We start from the raw sequence: 17,108 nt of genomic DNA on the forward strand, positions 1-17,108 counted from the left end.
ATGAAAACGGCAAGTAAATCGGTAGATACGTAGGGAGGGCCGCGCTCACAACACCATAGGGGGGTGAGTAGAGGTTCCCACTTTTTTTTCTGAATTTCTTATCAATATTATTTGAGACCTGTTAACTATCTTTTGAGGGCTATTCAATATGTTTTAACGCCTCTTACCATCTCTCAAATGTCTTATTGTCACATTTATAGGCCTTAAATCATAGCCAAGAGGCATGAAACGATAGTTGACAGGCCTAAAGCCGTTTTGAACATGTATTGAAATCCAATAAAAGTCATGGAAAAACAGGGGCGAAGGTGTTGACTGTGGATTTCTTGAATCGGGAGGTTGACACGATTCCGGGCTCGTGAGCGTAGCTTGCTCTGTCATCCTCGCAGCTGGTTCCTTCCTTAGCTGTCTACGCCGTTCCTCGGGGGTCATTCAGTCACCAACACTTGAAGGAAGAGACGGAAGGTGAAAATTGCAATCGAAGTCTGGAAGTCAGCCCGGGTAATTCATTCCACTCGGTCTTGTTTGACGCTGGTCCCGGCTCCAGCTTGCCTGGTCTCCAGTTTCCCAGCATTCAATGACCCGGGGGCGGAAGTAACTCGTTACATGATTGAAAAGGCGGGTAATGTTTCCATATCAGGGTACCACTGTTGCTCCTGCATTCCCGTAAGGGGTGGTCATGATTCTTACATTTTCAAATCAAATCCACAGACTGCCCGACGGGAGACACTGCCCAGGCTCCTTCCTTCTCTACTCGAAGCAGCAGGCAGCCATCAAACTTTAAAAAGGTCCACTCCACGCGAGCACCATCGTCAGACACCTTATGGCACTTGTACTTGCCATTTGTTGCACTTTCCTTTCTGTTGAGGTGATTTAAGAACAATGGAGGGAGCATGACAGCCATCTGGCAACACAGCGATGAAGAAACAGTAAAATAGTTGATGATGTCAACGATGCAAAGCAAATACTCAAAGCCCATATCCTCCTGCTTGAAAAAACGTATCCCATGCTATCTGTGGTACCCCATCGCTGGAGTTCAAGATTTGATTGTCCCAGAGTGTCTGCATCATCATGGTCAGCACATGTCCCAACAGGAACCATCCAGCCCAAATCTTTGAAGTCCAGGCACTTACCCAATCACCCCCCAAATTCGGATCCATCAGCCCATCCACATGTCCCAAATTTGGAAGGTCTTGCTGGAATCCATGTCCCCAAGTGACAGCCACCTGCCCGTCCAGCGGCAACTCGCCTCCGGCAACAGGTGCCCACCCCGTGGGAACTATCGTTTGCGGAGCTTGCGACCCGAGCCCCGGCGCTGGATGCAGCCCCGTCTCCAGACCAGCAAACGTCATAACTGGCACTGCCGGATACGAAGAAGTCTCAAGCCTGTCGTATGCGCTATTGTTACTCGACTCCGGGCTCCCATCAAGGCTCTCGCCCGTGGACAAAGACAGCATTTTTGTGAGAATATTGAACGCCTTGTTGGCCTCGGCCGACTCCTTTCGCCTCCCTTGCCAAATCAGCCGTGATGTCCGCAAGATATCCAGAATCTGGTCCTTCGTCATGATCATCTCGGGAGACTGCTCAACGGCCGGAGGGCTCCGCCCTTCCCTGGCTTTGAGAAACCACAGCTCTAGACAGAGGATCATATCCGCCAAAAGAAAGTTGTGGGTGCTCAAACTGCTCAAGAACCAATGGCTGCGCTCGTGCGACAAGCGGCCACCCATCTGAAGCTCGCAATGAACGTCGTACTGATGACGGAGCGTCTTGGTCGCAGCTTCGAGACAGACACGCCGAGAGTGCTCGTACCGCTTGTCTTTGCGGGCGTAACCCATGTACCGCCGGTGCAGGACGATGCGGCACTTGAGAAACAGCAGCTCGAGCTGGTACCGTTGCATGATAATGTCTACCGGGTCCACTACCGACTGGCTGAAAGGTCGATAGCGGAGGCTGGGCGGGAACTGCGTCGCGAGCTCGTCAATCTTTCGATCCATGCGCATAATGTCGGAAAGCCCCGGCGCCTTTCGCGAGCTCATGGCCGTGGTGATTTCGGAAAAGACATTGACGATGCGGCCCTTCATGATGCACCACAACGTCACCGTTTTCTCTGTTTCTGGTCGTGATGGGGGCAGCTCCAAGGTGTTCTCGTCAAAGTCCTCGTCGTGAAGGTTTCGCGGAAGGGCTGTGTCGTACAAGTCGTTTGGTATGTTGCCTGGCAGACCAAACTGAAAACCAATCAGAATATCCACGTCTCTCAACACGGTCCACAGCCGCCGGCGCATTTCCCCCTCGAATGGGGACATGTCTGGATAGTGCTTCGGGTCGCGGTGCAGGCCCATGTGCATGGCAAGGCGGACGATAATGGACAGTATGACCGAGACGTTGATATGTGCGTCTTGTTGGCCGAGATATTCCGACCCAAAGTAAAGAATCATGGCTTCCAGCTTGTAGCGCCAGGGCTTGGTGTAGTCACCCAAAACCAGACACTGGGCACACCGGGCCTTGTAGATCCTGTACGCCGCACCAGCATCGCCGAGTCTGCCGGGCAGCTCTTCGCCACTCTTCATATAGTACAACGAGGCATTGCAGAACATGGCAAAGAGAAGGGCGAGCTCGGTGTAAGTCATGGCGGCGGGGTACTCCCAAAAGGCTTCGTAGTGCCTGAGAAGACTGGGCATGTGGAACATGATCCATCCCGGTTCTTTGGCCTGGAATAGACGGGCAAGCAGTCGGTCAGCAATAGCACGAGGAGGCAGATAGCGAATCAACTCTTCGACAGAGAGCCTTGGCCAGCCGCCCAACAACAAGTCGGGTTGTCCTTGACGCTCAGGTTTGGGCGGAACAATGGGGTCATCATCGTCCTGGAACACATCTTCAGGTCTGTCCAGACTTCCGGTGATACTTAGAACCTGCATTGATTTTGTTAGAACTTGTGGGTATAGATGTGATGCAAAAGGTGGAGGCGTACATCGCTGAGGATAGATTCCCAGTGGGAGGCATCAACGTAACGCAAATCGCTCAAAATCATTCCAGCCGTCTCTCTGACGCGGGCTGATATGCGGGGAAGGTCATCCTCCTGGAAATCGTCACCAAAGTCGGCGGCCACACCGGCGGTTGATTCAACAGGGACTGCTTCACGGCGTTGGGCTTTGAGAACCTGGACGAGGTGCTCAAGGTGTCGGAGCCGGGCATGCACGGCCGAGTCGTTGGCAGCGGGCTTGGAGCGGTGGCTGTTAGGTGCAGGTGCTGTCGTCGTAGCAGGATTCGTGGCGTCTCTTGGGTGATGACGCGCAGGAAGAGCCGGTCCGGGGCGGGACCCGCCAGTGACATAGGGGATGAATTCACAAGTAGCCTCTATCCCTCGCTTCATGCACTGGTCGCATGGGGTTTGGCGGTCACATTTCAATCTTTGAGAATGTTCAGTGTCAGCTGCCACCTGTCAAAATCTGAGCCAGGTGCTCACTTCTTGTCCCTGCAGGTTGTGCAAGAGAAGCGGATGCGACTTCTCTTCTTCTGTGCTGCTGTCGAGGATAACTCCGGGCCGGACCCGGCGCCCGTCCCCGCTTGCCCAGTCTTCTCCGGGATCCCAGCTGGCTCTTCCATTTCCAAATTCTGTTCCTGTTGTTCTTGCAGTAACTTATTGACAAGAGGAGAGTGTTGATGTCGTCAAGTGGCTTCACCAGTGCCTGGCGAAAGGAGAGGAAGTGCCAACATCCAACCACAGCAAGGCGACTGCTGTTCCAGGTTGTCCCTCTTCCCAGCCGCTCCCATAAATCCGGGCAGCCAGGCTCATGAAAGCATCCTGCGGTCGTAGTGCATGGTTGATGAGGTAAGCAAATCCTGCGACTGGTTCGGCGAGGGAGGCTGAAGCTACGGCTGATGGTGGTGGTCCTGTTCAGACTTGGCATTGGCCATGATGGTTGTTCAGTGTTTTCTGTCGGCGCTATTGCCATTCAAAACCTTAATACTCAACGCTGTGATCGATTGTGGTGTCTTATTTCGCAATTTGCATCACTGATCCCGTTCATGCCCCCCAAAGCACACGAACTCTCAGCCCTAACCCTGCGTTTGGCACCGCCCCGTCTCAGACCTCGCAATCTGCTACCCTGTCGGAAATCTTAGTATAATCCCTGCAGAAAGTCAAACCCCTGTTCCTTGCCCCTTGTGCTTCCCCACCTTTCCTTTCCGAGACTGTGTGCGACACAGTGCCTGTTTGACCCCGCACCTGCAGACGGGAGCTGCGAGCTCAGCTGTTTGTTGAACTTGATGACGACGCGATCCCAGCTTCCATCATTGACTGTGTGGGCAATACCACCCATCTGTCAGGCGCATCGTCTCGCCTTTTCTCTACCCGCCGACTCTAGATTCCATCATGCCGCCCAGTACACACACCTTGACTCGTCCCTTTCACCGCTTGGCGCATCTGCTATCACGCGCCGCCAGGGCCGCTTGGTACCCCATCCACGGCATCTGGTACTTTTTGCGACACCCAGAATTCTACCCCATCTTCGTCGGCCGGCTGCTCCCTCTCTCTATCATATCATTCCTCGTCTACTTTATCTTGTTTACCTTCACTTTTATTCCCCAATTTTTGCTTCTCTATATCTTCCAAGGACGCGCCGGCGCGTTGATAAACACAACCGTCCTCGTGCTGGGAGAGGGTCTGGTGCTGATACAGGCGCTGTTCGAAGGCCTGTTTGTCGACGAATGTCGCGTGGATATTTTCGATGTGAGAGGAGCTGTTTCGTCATTTCCTTGTTTTTTGCGACCACCCTACTGATGTTTTCTTGTTGCTTAGGCCACCTTGATTAACCATGGCTTCGTCGACCTCATTGCGCCGCAGCGCGTCCTCTTCGTCGATGCCCCGAACTCGGTCAAGATGCTGGGCAAACCCACAAGCCGCGCCGAATACTCGCCGTTCAGCTGGATCCAAATCTTCGAGCTGGTCGCCTGCCTTCCCCTCAACCTTATTCCCTACATTGGCACACCCGCCTTCATCATGATAACCGGGTCGCGTGTGGGAAAACTCTCGCACTACCGATGGTACAAGCTGCGTGGAATTGACAAGAAGACCATGAAGAGAGATTTGCATTTCAAGAGCTGGGACTACCTGTGGTTTGGCACAGTGGCTATGGTTCTGCAGCTAATCCCGGTGCTGAGCTTCTTCTTTTTGCTGACCACCACTTCGGCGGCAGCAATGTGGGCGGCCAAGATGGAAGAGTTGTCTCGTGTGCGGGTGGGTAGGCCAGTCACTGCGCAGGACCGAGTTGAACAGGAAACAGACGACCCGGTGTACCACGATGACCCTGTCTAGATCACCTCAGAGCGAACAATTGATACCCAAATATCTACTCTAATGGCTTACCTACTGACAGTAATTGGTGAAGCGACGTCGGGCCGACTTCATCTCGGACTTGCAAGAAGTGGCGCGCCGGTGTAAGCTGGACGGCTAGTTTAGTTTCAGCTGTGCTGCTCAAGCTCACCGAGGGATCCATCAGTGGAGCACCATCACCTGGACAACCAAAGCTCAACGTCGACACATTAAAAAAACAACGATCGATCGATTGCCAAAAGAGTGACTACTAGAATCATTGCATCTCCCCCATACACAACGAAATCCCAGCACCTACACCTCCAATCCCAGCATGTACATGTGTCCCCCTTTCAGCCCGGCATTATCTTTCCGCTGTGCGCTCGTCTCCCATATACCAGCACAATCACTTAGCAGATCCCCCACTTCTCCAAGAAGCCATTGAGCTTGCTGAAGCAGCCAGCGCAGCCGCACAGCTGAACCAAATGTTAGCAACCTCGTCTGATAGAGGAAAGGAAATGACAAACCTGGTCCTTCTTGGCGCACTTGAGGATAGCCTTGTAGTCATCATCGTCGATGGCGTTGGCGACGCAGACGGCCGAGCTGATGACGCTGATGCAGTTCAGGACCTTGCAGGAGGCCGGAGGGGCGAAGGCGAAGACTGTCGGGCGCCGTGTTAACAGGCTGCAAGTGAGCGTGAGAGAGAAAGGAGTGCAAAGGGGGGGCCGACTGACCTTCGGCTTCGTTGAAGGCGGCGCGGGGAGTCATGTCCCTGGCCATGGGGGTGAACTCGGCCTCGGCCTCGGGCTCGGCAAAGGGAGCGGCGAGGGCGGGGGTGAGGAGCAGGGCAATGACGGGGAGGAAGTTGGCCTTCATTTTGAAAGATTTTTGCAAAAAGAGCTGGGTGCTGGTTTGTTGGAGGTGGTGTCGAGTGCTGGCTGGAGACTGCTGCTGCTGCTGAGGATGGGAATAGACTGGAAAGAGAGGGAGATTCAGGGGGTTATATACTTTTCTTTGGGACGTGTCAAAGAGGCCAGAGATGTCCTCGCTTGTAATTCCTCTTGTCGTAACGGACGCTGGTAACCGGTCAAGATCGTCAGACTTGAAGCGGAGAAAGCCCACATCTCGCGATGGAGATATTGCCTCTCGCTTCTTTCGTTTCATCGAATGCAAACAGAGAGTGTTTACCACTGAACAGGGATACGGTTGAGTCTCGGCAATATCTCATGATGTTGGCAGAGCAGTGCTGCTCATGTCTCTGATGTCTACTAGCTGAGGGGTTGAGGCAGGATGGCCGAAGCCTTACACATTTCAGCACTCTCAAGAGGTGGAACAAGACATCAGCCGCAATGAAAACGTGCATACTAAGACTGCAGATGATGTGGGCAATATATGACTTGCCGTGTGAGAAGCGGGTACAGCAGAGTGGTTCTTGACTACTTCATTTTTGGTCTCGTTTTGGACACCGACCTCAACTCGACTATTTGTGATAGTTTTGCTCTTTACATACCCATCACCATGGCCCTGTGTCCATATCACGTTGGTCGAATAGACATTAACAGAGTTGATAAACTGTTGTAAATCTAGGGCAAGAGATGACCACATTGTCCACAACAAGTCACTGATCACATCATAAAGTTCAAAGGCAAGGAGTCTGGAACAAGAATGGGCAGGGTAGGCGAGACTCGAAGTCAAATGTTGCAATAGCCGATCAGGATTGTAACTTATCCATGCTCTCAACCCGAGACGCTCTTTATCACCTGGAGCTAAGAGGAACCATTCCGGAGATGTTATAGACCCTTGATTGAGTGCCGAGAAGAAGCGAGTTCGTTTAGCGAGCCGTTGGGACGGGATCTTTGGGAGATTTTTACACATCGTAACCATCGAACGGGGCTCGCCGTATTTACTTCGCTTGCCCACATCGGGCAAACACCCCGGGGCCGGAAACGTTACATTGGACGGCAAAAAGAGCACTTTACGCTTGGTAGTCGTGTATGTTGGGTATGATAGAGACGAAGATTGGATAAGTACATAGGTATCTGCCTAGGTCGGTAGTGGCAGTCTCTATTGAGATCGCCAACCTGATTGTAGCTCGAATGAACAGGAGCTAGTCACGACGCATATTGGAAGTATGACCGAAGAATTTCCCCGTGGGTATACGAACAAGCCCATTTTCGTTACTGCAGACACTTGATTGGGTTTCAGTGAATCACAATCACTTTATCGTGCAGTGGTTAGGCGAGGCCGCAGAGCAGAGGTCATTGGACGTGTTTAGCCAAAACGGTCCTGCATTGGACCAAGCTCCATCAGATGGCAGGGCATGCTGGCACACGAGTGAAGTCAGTCCGAATCTTACACCCGACTTCATTTCATAACCAGTTGACTACCAAGTAAAGACATGAAGTCACACATCTTCATCAGCTAGGTACTTATCTATGTGCATCTGATCCAAAATATCAGTCAAGTACCTCCCTTCATTATGCCCGGGGCGTTGAAGGCGATTGCAGACAACAAAGTCGGCATAAGAAGCTGCCAGTCCGAGTCCTATGACGCTTGACTCGCCATGACTATGGTGAGGTCTCCAAGATCTGCACACAAAGACGGTTCGCATTCCTTTTTCTTTTGCAACTTGGAAATCCTGAGCTTTGCAAGGCACAACCATTACCTCATGAGCCTCCTGGGACCTCGCCACACGCTGCCAGCGCATGGTCGTATATCCTTTTTTTTAATCAAAACCTGGTTTTGGCCAGATAGCATTGAAACCCTTGAAATTCGCCCTTGTCGCACAGTCGTACATCCAACGCCAGCTTTCATCGCTGAGGGCAATGATATCGATCGTATTGCTCAGTGACTGAACAACAGCGTTGAAATCTTTGGCGTCGCTATAGACTTGGAGGCAATACATCGCATTCGCGGCCTTGTCTCGACATTCGATTGCTTGCTCCAGGCTCATGTCGACATCTGCTTCGGCAAGAAGGTCTTGACGCTCTCGAATATTTTGCCGTCCATTATTCTTGTCACGTTGCTGCTCAATACCATCGGGCTATCTTATCAAGGGATTTCATGTTCTTCCCGGTCAAGGGAAATGTGTTGAATTAGACAGTGAGAGGCCCACTGTTAAGGAATTAATATCTTGGCAGTGGGACCTTGTCCACCCGGTCAGGAGAGCCTGTGCTACCTGGCCCTCTTCCCTCCGAAGAACGAACGAATTGACCAAGTTTGCACCCCATATTATTGTTTGACAAAATGTATTGCCGCTTTTGGACTTGGGTGGGGTATAGTTAGGAGCAGCACTGCCTCTTCCACCCTACCCCCCTGTCAATTTCAGCTTGGAAAAAATGTGTTTGATTTCGAAATGTCCAAATTAACCAGCTTACGTTCGAATACCTAATTTGCAAATTAAGGTAAAAGTGTCACGGGCAGGACAGGTTGACATATTAATGACAGTAATATTCAGCTAAGCTACAGTCTGGGCTCTATTCCGTCGGGTACGGGCAGGCTCTATTGTCAAGACGTAGCTCAAAGAGCTACAAACAGGTCTCGCAGCAGCGAGATGCGAAGTCATTCAAGTGGCATTGGCCCGTGCTCTGCATGTGCCAAGCTCCATCACTGGATCAACGACGGTCACGATGCAACCGCCCTGACAGTGGGACTCCAGCTCGGATGCTGATTTTCTGTGTCTTTTGGCCGTCAAAGGAGAGTGTGGCTTTTCGGTCCGTCAGCCAGTTCCTCACCCAATATACAAGCCACTGTGGGAAGCCCAGGTCTCGGAGAGTTGCGAGTAGTCGGATGTAATTCACTCTGTCGAAAGCACCTGTGAGATCGAGCTGTAGCAGTGTGGCTGTGGCTCGCTGTCTCCAGGCCTCTCTAACTTGAGCTGTTACCAGTCGTATTGCCAGGTCTGGGATGGTATTTAATATACCAGTATATTCAGAATAAATACTAACATAATTTTTGACTAGCGGGGAGTGTGCCTACTGGACTACCGCGGAGCAAAGCGAAGATGGGCCACCCACCCGCGTCAACCCCTGCAGACGCAGAACAGACGCACGCCCTAGTTGAACTCATCCAAGAGCTCAAGCAACTCGTCCAATCGCAAACAATGGCTCTTCAACCCAAACCCCACCCCGAGCCAGAACCCCCTTTCGAACCCGAACTACGCATCTTGAAATGGCTTCAAGGACTCAGGCCTACCTTCGTCGCACTCTTCGGCTTTGGCGGCCAAAATACCTTCACCGTCATCCCCACCATCATCAAAGACAAAATCGTCCCCTGGACTGGACCGCCGCCCACGTCCGCACCTTCTTCTCCCTCGCCTGGATGTTCTTTATTCTTGGCTTCGGGCTATCCTGCGCCATGGCTTTTACACACGCCTGTGGCGGGTATGCCTTTGCTAGGGCTTCCAAATTGAGACGGTATGAAATGGTGGTCAACTCGCTGTGCGCGGTCTTGGAGCTCTTTGCCGCTCTGGCTTTCTTCTTGGCGCTCGTTATGGTTACGTATACACCAGTTGTGGGGTGGATTGTTCTCGGGGCTGCGTGTCATGTTGTGGTGCTTGCGGTTGGTGTATACGTTATTGATACTTGGTTGTAAGTTTGCTTTCTTCCAACACATGAGTTGCGTCTTTCGGTTTGGCTGACCTCGATGAGTTGCTCCTTCTGGCGGACCATTTTTGGGCTCCCCCCGATGGATCGCACGTCGCATATGTGGCAATAAAATGCCCCTTTGGCTTCTTCATGAATGATGTGCACGATCACAGTGACGGTTTGGAGTCGGTTGACGTAGGTGAAGGGTGTTTCTAAAAAAAGCCCATTGAGGAAGAAATCTACAATCAAGTCCTCCCAATGAATGCACGTCGGCGAATCTGAGGTCCGCTGTTCTCATTCTGCTTCCTTGCAGTGATATCCAGAATCTTGGCTGTAGCCTGCAATGTATCGACTGCATCCCCGCACTCCCCTTCGCTCGTCTCCTGCGTGCTATTGCATGGCGCCCAACCAAGGATGCCTCAACAAATCCTCGGTCGACAATCGATCAGCCGGGTTGATCTTCATGATAGCCCTGAGAAAGGAGGCGAATTCTTTCCTGTCGTCATCCCTAAGCCCAGGCATGAACGCCTCTGATTCCAATGGCGACCTGCCAAGCGGGCCGATGCCCTTGGGCCTCCCTTCGTCGTCAAAGATGTCCCGAACGATATTCTGATCTCCCTTTTCTAGAAGCTCCTTCGGAAAGGGCCCAAATAGGTCCACGATCTCGGCAATATGCGTCTTGGGCTCGTAATGCCGATCAGGTGGAACCCTACCGGAAAACATGCGAACGGCGAGGTAAAGCTCAAGCAGAAGAGCCCCGAGGTTCCACCAGTCAACTGTTGCATCCCATGGGGCCTTGATGAGAACTTCTGGGGCCCGTAGGGTCACGGGTTGGATATTCTCAGTGAGGTGCTTCGTAGCCCAGCTGGATACACCCCAGTCGCCTAGAGCAATGTCAAACTGGTCGACATTTCTTGAATCCTCTTGGGTGAAGTAGAACTGACGTAGCGGGATGGACCGAATGGGTGTGTATGCTTCCTCGGTCCTATCTTGCTTGGGAATTGGGGCTTGGACGAGATAGCCGGACTCTATCTGGGAAGTGTCCCGAAATTTGACAAAGATGTTGTCCGGCTTGATGTCTTCAAGGTTGTTAGCCATAACTTTCTCGTGTACAGTGGGTATATGAACTCACCTGTGTGGATGACATCGCAGCCATGGGCATAGTCAAGGGCCAGCAGCAGCTGGATCGTGAACCTATGGATGACAGGGTAGGGGAGTTGGTTGTCTTTAAACCAGGCGCCAAAACTCCGCAAAGTCTCCCCCATGAGCTCGAAAACGAGGCAAACATGAGTTCCGTTGGGGCCTTGGTGCTCAAAATCATCGACAATGTGGCATATGTAGGCGTAGCCAAGCTCATCTTTATCTCCACCATCGCGCAGGTGTTTGAGGATCTCCTTCTCAAAAATTGGGTGGTCTTCAGCGTAGGATTCTGCACTCAGTACCTTGAGAGCGCGAAATCTATGCTCGCCGCCCTCTCTGAAGTATCGGCTGCAGGTCAGTGGGCTTCTTGCTGTCTGGAGATACTTTGGGATGTGCGCGATTGACTCACGGTTTCGTCAAGTCCCTAACAAGCCAAACGGTCGAGTACACACCGTAGCCGATTTTACTCAAGACCTTGTATTTCTCGGCATAGATATCGCCGATGTACACTGGATGAAATCTGCCTGGTCTGTACGAGTCTCTACCCTCCTCAATGTTGCTTTCAGTACTGGAAATGTCGCTTTCAGTACTGGACAAAGGTGCGAGGGGGCGGGCGGACTCCGGTTCCGGCGACGTTCTTTGCGGGCCGGTATCTCCAGGGGTGGCATGATTCTCGGCAGCGGCGGTGGTGGGCATGATGAGACTCTGCAAGCAAAAATGGTTGTCGAGGAAACGGGCAGCGGTGGACGAAAATGCTGGCGGTGGTTCAGGTTGTTTCCTAGTTGCTGGAATTGGGAGAGTGGGCAGCGAGAGCTGCCTTAGGTATGTTTGCCCAGCTGCTGAGTCAGCTCTGTGCGCGCTACCAACAAGCCAATGGCCGGCTGTATTCAACAAAAAGGACAGCGTGAATTCGGAGTTCCCAGGTTGTTTGTCAGAACGCTGCCGCTGAAGCGCCAGGAGCGACCCTCATTTTGGACCGGGCGCTAAAATACCACTCTCAGCTCAGTTGGAAACAGTCTGGCTGAGTCTGGCTGGCGCAGGAGGGCGCACGGTGCGATCGAGGTGCACACACGGCCTTGCATTGTGACAATGCACGCTGAGTCCAACAACTCTCACCACCTTCCCGGCCACCGAGTTTTGGCTGGCTGCTATCATCTGGGCAAGTTCTGAAGATGAGGTTGAGCCCCATGGCCGGCGGCAACTCGCGACGGCACTCTCTTCAGCTCAGCGCCTAAACTCACCGGGATTGTTGCGTGATATTGACATGCCATTTTCAAACAGAAATGAAATAATTAGACACATGTGACAAGGGTTGCAATATCAGGGCTTGGAACTCATGGTTCAATTCAGGCTAATAATCTTCAATGGCCTCGAAGAGCGTGATACTGAAAGATGAAGAAGGAAATACAGTCTTGGTGATCCTGAACGCGTATTTTATCCTCCCTTGCCTGGCCCGTGCCCTTGTTGGCATCAGGCCGCTGCCAAGTCCTCCGATATCTTACAGAGCCAGTGGGCTTCCTTTGATAACCGTCATGCCTTCTGATTGTCTGCCTCACTTTGACGACTGTTCACAACGTGCAGTTACCCCTCCTTGCGGTGGTATCGACAGTGTTGTTGGTGGTGGTTGTGGGTGGTTGGCTTTTGCCGTGTGACAACACATATCACAGGGGAGACTTTATACATATACAAGAGAGGATAGCACCGCACAGTATGGGCTTCATGACAAGTTCTCAATCACTTCCTTTGCTGCAGTCAGACCTGCCGGTTCGGATTTGAAGCACCTCTTCTTAATAATATTGACCCCCTTTCTTCAATAAACCCTATCTATCATTAGCTACCTGTTGACCGGGGGTATCTCCAAAAGCATACGCCATGGGACACATCACAGATGCAAGCGGCGTCAGCTTTACCAATCCTCTCAAGAGGACACCATCAGCCGAGCAAGCGGTCATGACGTATGCGAGAAACGACTCTCGGCCCATTACGTTTGGTCTGGTGAAAGGTACTCCTGCCTGGAAGTATGTTGCCCATTCCTCTCTGATATCACAGCCTTCTGGTGTTCCGAGAGTCCCACTAACATCTGGTTTCCTTGCAGAGGAGACGAGACCTGGCATACGGGTGGAACTGATCCGAATGCCCCGGAGCACCTCACCGTCGAGTTGAAGGACAGCAACGGAAATCACATCACCACCAAGCATATCGACCGCAATGGAAATGCGTGCTGAGCAACGGACCTCCTTATATCTTGTGTGGGATCCACAATTTTAGATGTAGTTGTCAAATAATAATATGGGGTGCAAACTTGGTCAATTCGCTGGTTGTTCGAGGGAAAGGGCCAGGTGGCACAAGCTCTCCTGACTGGGTGGTCTAGGTCCCACTGCCAAGATATTAATTGCTTAACAGTGGGCCTCTCGCTGTCTAATTCAACACACCCCCCAGCCAACGCCCTGCGAAGGGTCGTTTGGGTGCCTCTATTCCAGATTGATGCTCTTCTTTCCACTCCTTTTCCTCATTTGTTCACCCGTGTCATTCCGTCACGTCCATTGCTTGTGGGCCGTACTCACCATCACCCTGATCCTCCTGTACCTCGATTTCCATGCCGTCCGCAAGCCTTGGCTCCTTGAGTTCCCTTGAACTGTCTCCTTCATTCGCTCCAAACCAATCTCCCAACGGCTCCAAGTCCATTTCCTTCAACCTTCTTTCCTTCAAAAGATCCTTCACATCCTGTACTCCCACAAGGCACCTGAACTGCGTAAACTTTTCCTCCGTGAGGGCCTTCGTCAAACCATCGGCCAACATCTCTCCTGTAGCCTTATATTCCACAGATATTTCCTTCCTTTGTTGCTTTTCTCGCAACCAGTGGCTGTGGATGTCGACGTGCCTCAACTTGGTTTGTAGGGTGTTGATGTCTGCTGTGATAAGTCGAATGGTTTGGGCGTTGTCACACCACACTTGTATTCCACCTTGCTCATCTAACTCCACGCCTAACTCTCGTATCAGCCGGATCTCGTACATGGCTTCCTTGGTGGCTTGTGACAAGGCCAAAAGCTCTGCTTCCGTGGTTGAAGTGGTGACAGTATCTTGCTTGTTCGCTCTCCAGCCAATCACTCCACCGAACAGTCGCATGACGTAGGCTTGTGAACTTTTTCTGACGGTCACGTCATCGGCAAAGGAGGCATCGGAGAAGACTTCAAACTTGTCTCCACCCCCCAGCTTCAGAGCGTAGGTCTTGGTGGCCAGAAGGTAGGAAAGGACTCTCTCTGCGGCTTCTTGGTGTGTGTTGTTGGGGTTCATGTTGAAACTGGCTAGCTTGGAAACCGCAAAGGCGATATCTGGTCTACTGATGACTGCATAAAGGAGAGATCCCACGAGCTTCTGATATTTGACTCTGGCTGTGTAGGTGGCGAAACCCTCGTTGGCGACTAACTTGTGCTCTGTGACCATCGGCGTTTTTGGTGTTCGTTTGGGTGGATTGGCGATAAATCGTGAAAGCTTGCCAATATACTCGGACTGTGAAAGCCAAGCTAATCTGTTCTTCCTGGTCGAGGGAAGTACATTGCCGCTTTCGGACTTGGGTGGGGTGTGTAGCTAGGAGCAACACTGCCTCTGCCACCCTACCCCCCTGTCAATTTCAGCTTGGAAAAAATGTGTTTGATTTCGAAATGTCCAAATTAACCAGCTTAAGTTCGAATACCTAGTTTGCAAAACAAGGTAAAGGCCTAGTTGAATCGTCATATAAACCGACATACTGCTTGTCTTAACCACAGTTCCATTTCATATTTACATACCTACCTAAGCTTCTTTGTCACTTCCTATCAACAAATTAGCACTTATGGCGTCATACCTTCCTAGTTCCTTGGCATCAGCTGCCGCTTTCACAGGCTTAGTTACTGCAGTCAAATCATCTTGGGAGCCTCGCGGCTGCTAAAGGAAACCAGATCAAATAAAGTTTGTTGTGGCGCTTGGAACTACGTCAAGCCAACTAGCCCGATCTCGAGTTATTCGAGTGGGCCAAATGACCTCTCTACCAAGTGTTCTAGAGCCACCTATCTTCATGACGAAACAGGGTACTCGAAGTGATGAAAGAGGCGGGATCCAGAAGGATCTAGAGTATTGTAACGGGCTATAAACTAATGGGGACCCCCAGACCCCTCCTGTGTCACGCTATGATAAAAAAAAGAGAGAGAGAAAAAGAATGAGAGATCAGCTCAGCTTTCTGTCTTGAACTTCATAGTTAGGACGCGCCCTGAAGAACACGATTCCAATGTTCAAACTTTCTCCACACGAGCCATTCTACTCCCTGTTGTTCGAGTGGGCCATAACTATATGACGTCGCTACAAAGCATTCTGGAGCCACCTGTCTTCAGGACGAAACAGAGTACTCGAACTGATGAAAGAGGCGGGATCTAGAAAGATCTAGAGTATCATGACGGGCTATAAATTAATGGAGACCCCCAAACCCCTCCTGCGACACGCTATGATAGAAAAATAGAGAGAGAGATTGAATGAGAGATCAGCTAAGCTGTGTGCGGCTAGCTTGCAAGCCCAGTCATCTGATCTCCGACACCTTCTCCCTTAGCTGCAGCGCCTGCCGATGCATCTGCTCTGCCTCCTCATACTTCCCCTGGCTACGAAGCACACTCGCAAGGTTGCTCATGCTACTGAGCGTGGAGGGATGCTCCTTGCCCAACACCTTCTCAGATAGCTGCAGCGCCTGCCGATGTATCTGCTCGGCCCCCTCATACTTCCTCTGGCTATCAAGCACAACCGCAAGGTTGTTCATGCTACCAAGCGTGTCGGGATGCTCCTTGCCCAACACCTTCTCCCTTAGCTGCAGCGCCTGCCGATGCATCTGCTCGGCCTCCTCATACTTCCCCTGGCTATCAAGCACAACCGCAAGGTTGTTCATGCTACCAAGCGTGTCGGGATGCTCCTTGCCCAACACCTTCTCCCTTAGCTGCAGCGCCTGCCGATGTATCTGCTCGGCCTCCTCATACTTCCCTTGGCTACGAAGCACAACCGCAAGGTTGCTCATGCTACTGAGCGTGGAGGGATGCTCCTTGCCCAACACCTTCTCAGATAGCTGGAGCTCCTGCCGATGTATCTGCTCGGCCTCCTCATACTTCCCCTGGCTATCAAGCACAAGCGCAAGGTTGTTCATGCTACTGAGCGTGTCGGGATGCTCCTTGCCCAACACCTTCTCCCTTAGCTGCAGCGCCTGCCGATGCATCTGCTCGGCCTCCTCATACTTCCCCTGGCTATCAAGCACAACCGCAAGGTTGTTCATGCTACCGAGCGTGTCGGGATGCTCCTTGCCCAACACCTTCTCAGATAGCTGGAGCTCCTGCCGATGTATCTGCTCGGCCTCCTCATACTTCCCCTGGCTACGAAGCACAAGCGCAAGGTTGTTCATGCTACTGAGCGTGTCGGGATGCTCCTTGCCCAACACCTTCTCCCTTAGCTGCAGCGCCTGCCGATGCATCTGCTCGGCCTTCTCATACTTCCCCTGGCTATCAAGCACACTCGCAAGGTTGTTCATGCTACTGAGCGTGTCGGGATGCTCCTTGCCCAACACCTTCTCCCTTAGCTGCAGCGCCTGCCGATGTATCTGCTCGGCCTCCTTATACTTCCCTAAACTGCGAAAGCTCTCACCCACTTTGGAAAGAAGACCTGTTGTCGCTTCCTCGTTATCTGTTCTCTTCCGTAGTTGAAGAGCATGTTGCGTATGAGGAAGATACCTTATCCACTCTTCTCGGTTTTCGTGTTTGGGCCAAGGAAATATATCGTTAAGCCGTTCTAACACTTTGGCCGCCCATTCCTGTCGCTCTCCCTTTCCATCTAACCAGCTCATCATTGATATCTGAACTAGCCGATGGATATCGTAGCTATCCGACTCATTCTGTTGGGAGATAAATGCATACGCCTTCAGGGTCCCGATTGCTTCAACAGTCTCTAGCGTCCCCGCCGGCGGCAACAGGGAGTGCGGAATATCCTTCCCGGCTAGAAAGCACAGAAATCTGAGGCAGTCAGCCGCCAGCGTGTCGTGATCTGAGATTTGCTGGAACGAAATCAGC

The 17,108-nt window shown here is 51.8% G+C and overlaps 6 protein-coding genes across 6 annotated transcripts; 2 read left to right on the forward strand and 4 right to left on the reverse strand.

The window, feature by feature from the left end:
- Positions 1 to 126: 126 nt before the first annotated feature.
- On the reverse strand, positions 127 to 3,925 carry QC762_507140 (uncharacterized protein). Its single transcript, XM_062891137.1, has 4 exons — positions 3,461 to 3,925; positions 2,966 to 3,404; positions 1,131 to 2,906; positions 127 to 1,058 (listed from the first exon to the last, which is right to left on the reverse strand). Exons 1-4 carry the CDS (start codon positions 3,598 to 3,600, stop codon positions 966 to 968), a joined length of 2,448 nt encoding a protein of 815 aa, XP_062742396.1. The 5' UTR covers positions 3,601 to 3,925; the 3' UTR covers positions 127 to 965.
- Positions 3,926 to 4,009: 84 nt separating this feature from the next.
- On the forward strand, positions 4,010 to 5,393 carry QC762_507150 (uncharacterized protein). Its single transcript, XM_062891138.1, has 2 exons — positions 4,010 to 4,726; positions 4,796 to 5,393. The coding sequence occupies exons 1-2, from the start codon at positions 4,370 to 4,372 to the stop codon at positions 5,309 to 5,311; spliced, it is 873 nt and encodes a 290-aa protein (XP_062742397.1). The 5' UTR covers positions 4,010 to 4,369; the 3' UTR covers positions 5,312 to 5,393.
- A 138-nt stretch (positions 5,394 to 5,531) lies between these two features.
- On the reverse strand, positions 5,532 to 6,260 carry QC762_507160 (uncharacterized protein). Its single transcript, XM_062891139.1, has 3 exons — positions 6,043 to 6,260; positions 5,836 to 5,969; positions 5,532 to 5,784 (listed from the first exon to the last, which is right to left on the reverse strand). Exons 1-3 carry the CDS (start codon positions 6,182 to 6,184, stop codon positions 5,719 to 5,721), a joined length of 342 nt encoding a protein of 113 aa, XP_062742398.1. The 5' UTR covers positions 6,185 to 6,260; the 3' UTR covers positions 5,532 to 5,718.
- A 4,024-nt stretch (positions 6,261 to 10,284) lies between these two features.
- QC762_0083450 (uncharacterized protein) lies at positions 10,285 to 11,941 on the reverse strand (the record flags this gene model as incomplete). Its single annotated transcript, XM_062883950.1, has 3 exons — positions 11,444 to 11,941; positions 11,027 to 11,370; positions 10,285 to 10,973 (listed from the first exon to the last, which is right to left on the reverse strand). Exons 1-3 carry the CDS (start codon positions 11,728 to 11,730, stop codon positions 10,285 to 10,287), a joined length of 1,320 nt encoding a protein of 439 aa, XP_062742399.1. The 5' UTR covers positions 11,731 to 11,941.
- Positions 11,942 to 12,579: 638 nt separating this feature from the next.
- Positions 12,580 to 13,269, forward strand: QC762_0083460 (uncharacterized protein). Its single transcript, XM_062883951.1, has 2 exons — positions 12,580 to 13,052; positions 13,130 to 13,269. Exons 1-2 carry the CDS (start codon positions 12,907 to 12,909, stop codon positions 13,257 to 13,259), a joined length of 276 nt encoding a protein of 91 aa, XP_062742400.1. The 5' UTR covers positions 12,580 to 12,906; the 3' UTR covers positions 13,260 to 13,269.
- Positions 13,270 to 15,583: 2,314 nt separating this feature from the next.
- Positions 15,584 to 16,752, reverse strand: QC762_0083470 (uncharacterized protein; the record flags this gene model as incomplete). Its single annotated transcript, XM_062883952.1, has 2 exons — positions 15,584 to 16,670; positions 16,691 to 16,752. 2 exons carry the CDS (start codon positions 16,750 to 16,752, stop codon positions 15,584 to 15,586), a joined length of 1,149 nt encoding a protein of 382 aa, XP_062742401.1.
- Between the last annotated feature and the right edge of the window lie 356 nt (positions 16,753 to 17,108).

The sequence above is a fragment of the Podospora pseudocomata genome, chromosome 5 (assembly GCF_035222375.1).
Source record: "Podospora pseudocomata strain CBS 415.72m chromosome 5, whole genome shotgun sequence".
NCBI lineage: Eukaryota > Fungi > Ascomycota > Sordariomycetes > Sordariales > Podosporaceae > Podospora > Podospora pseudocomata.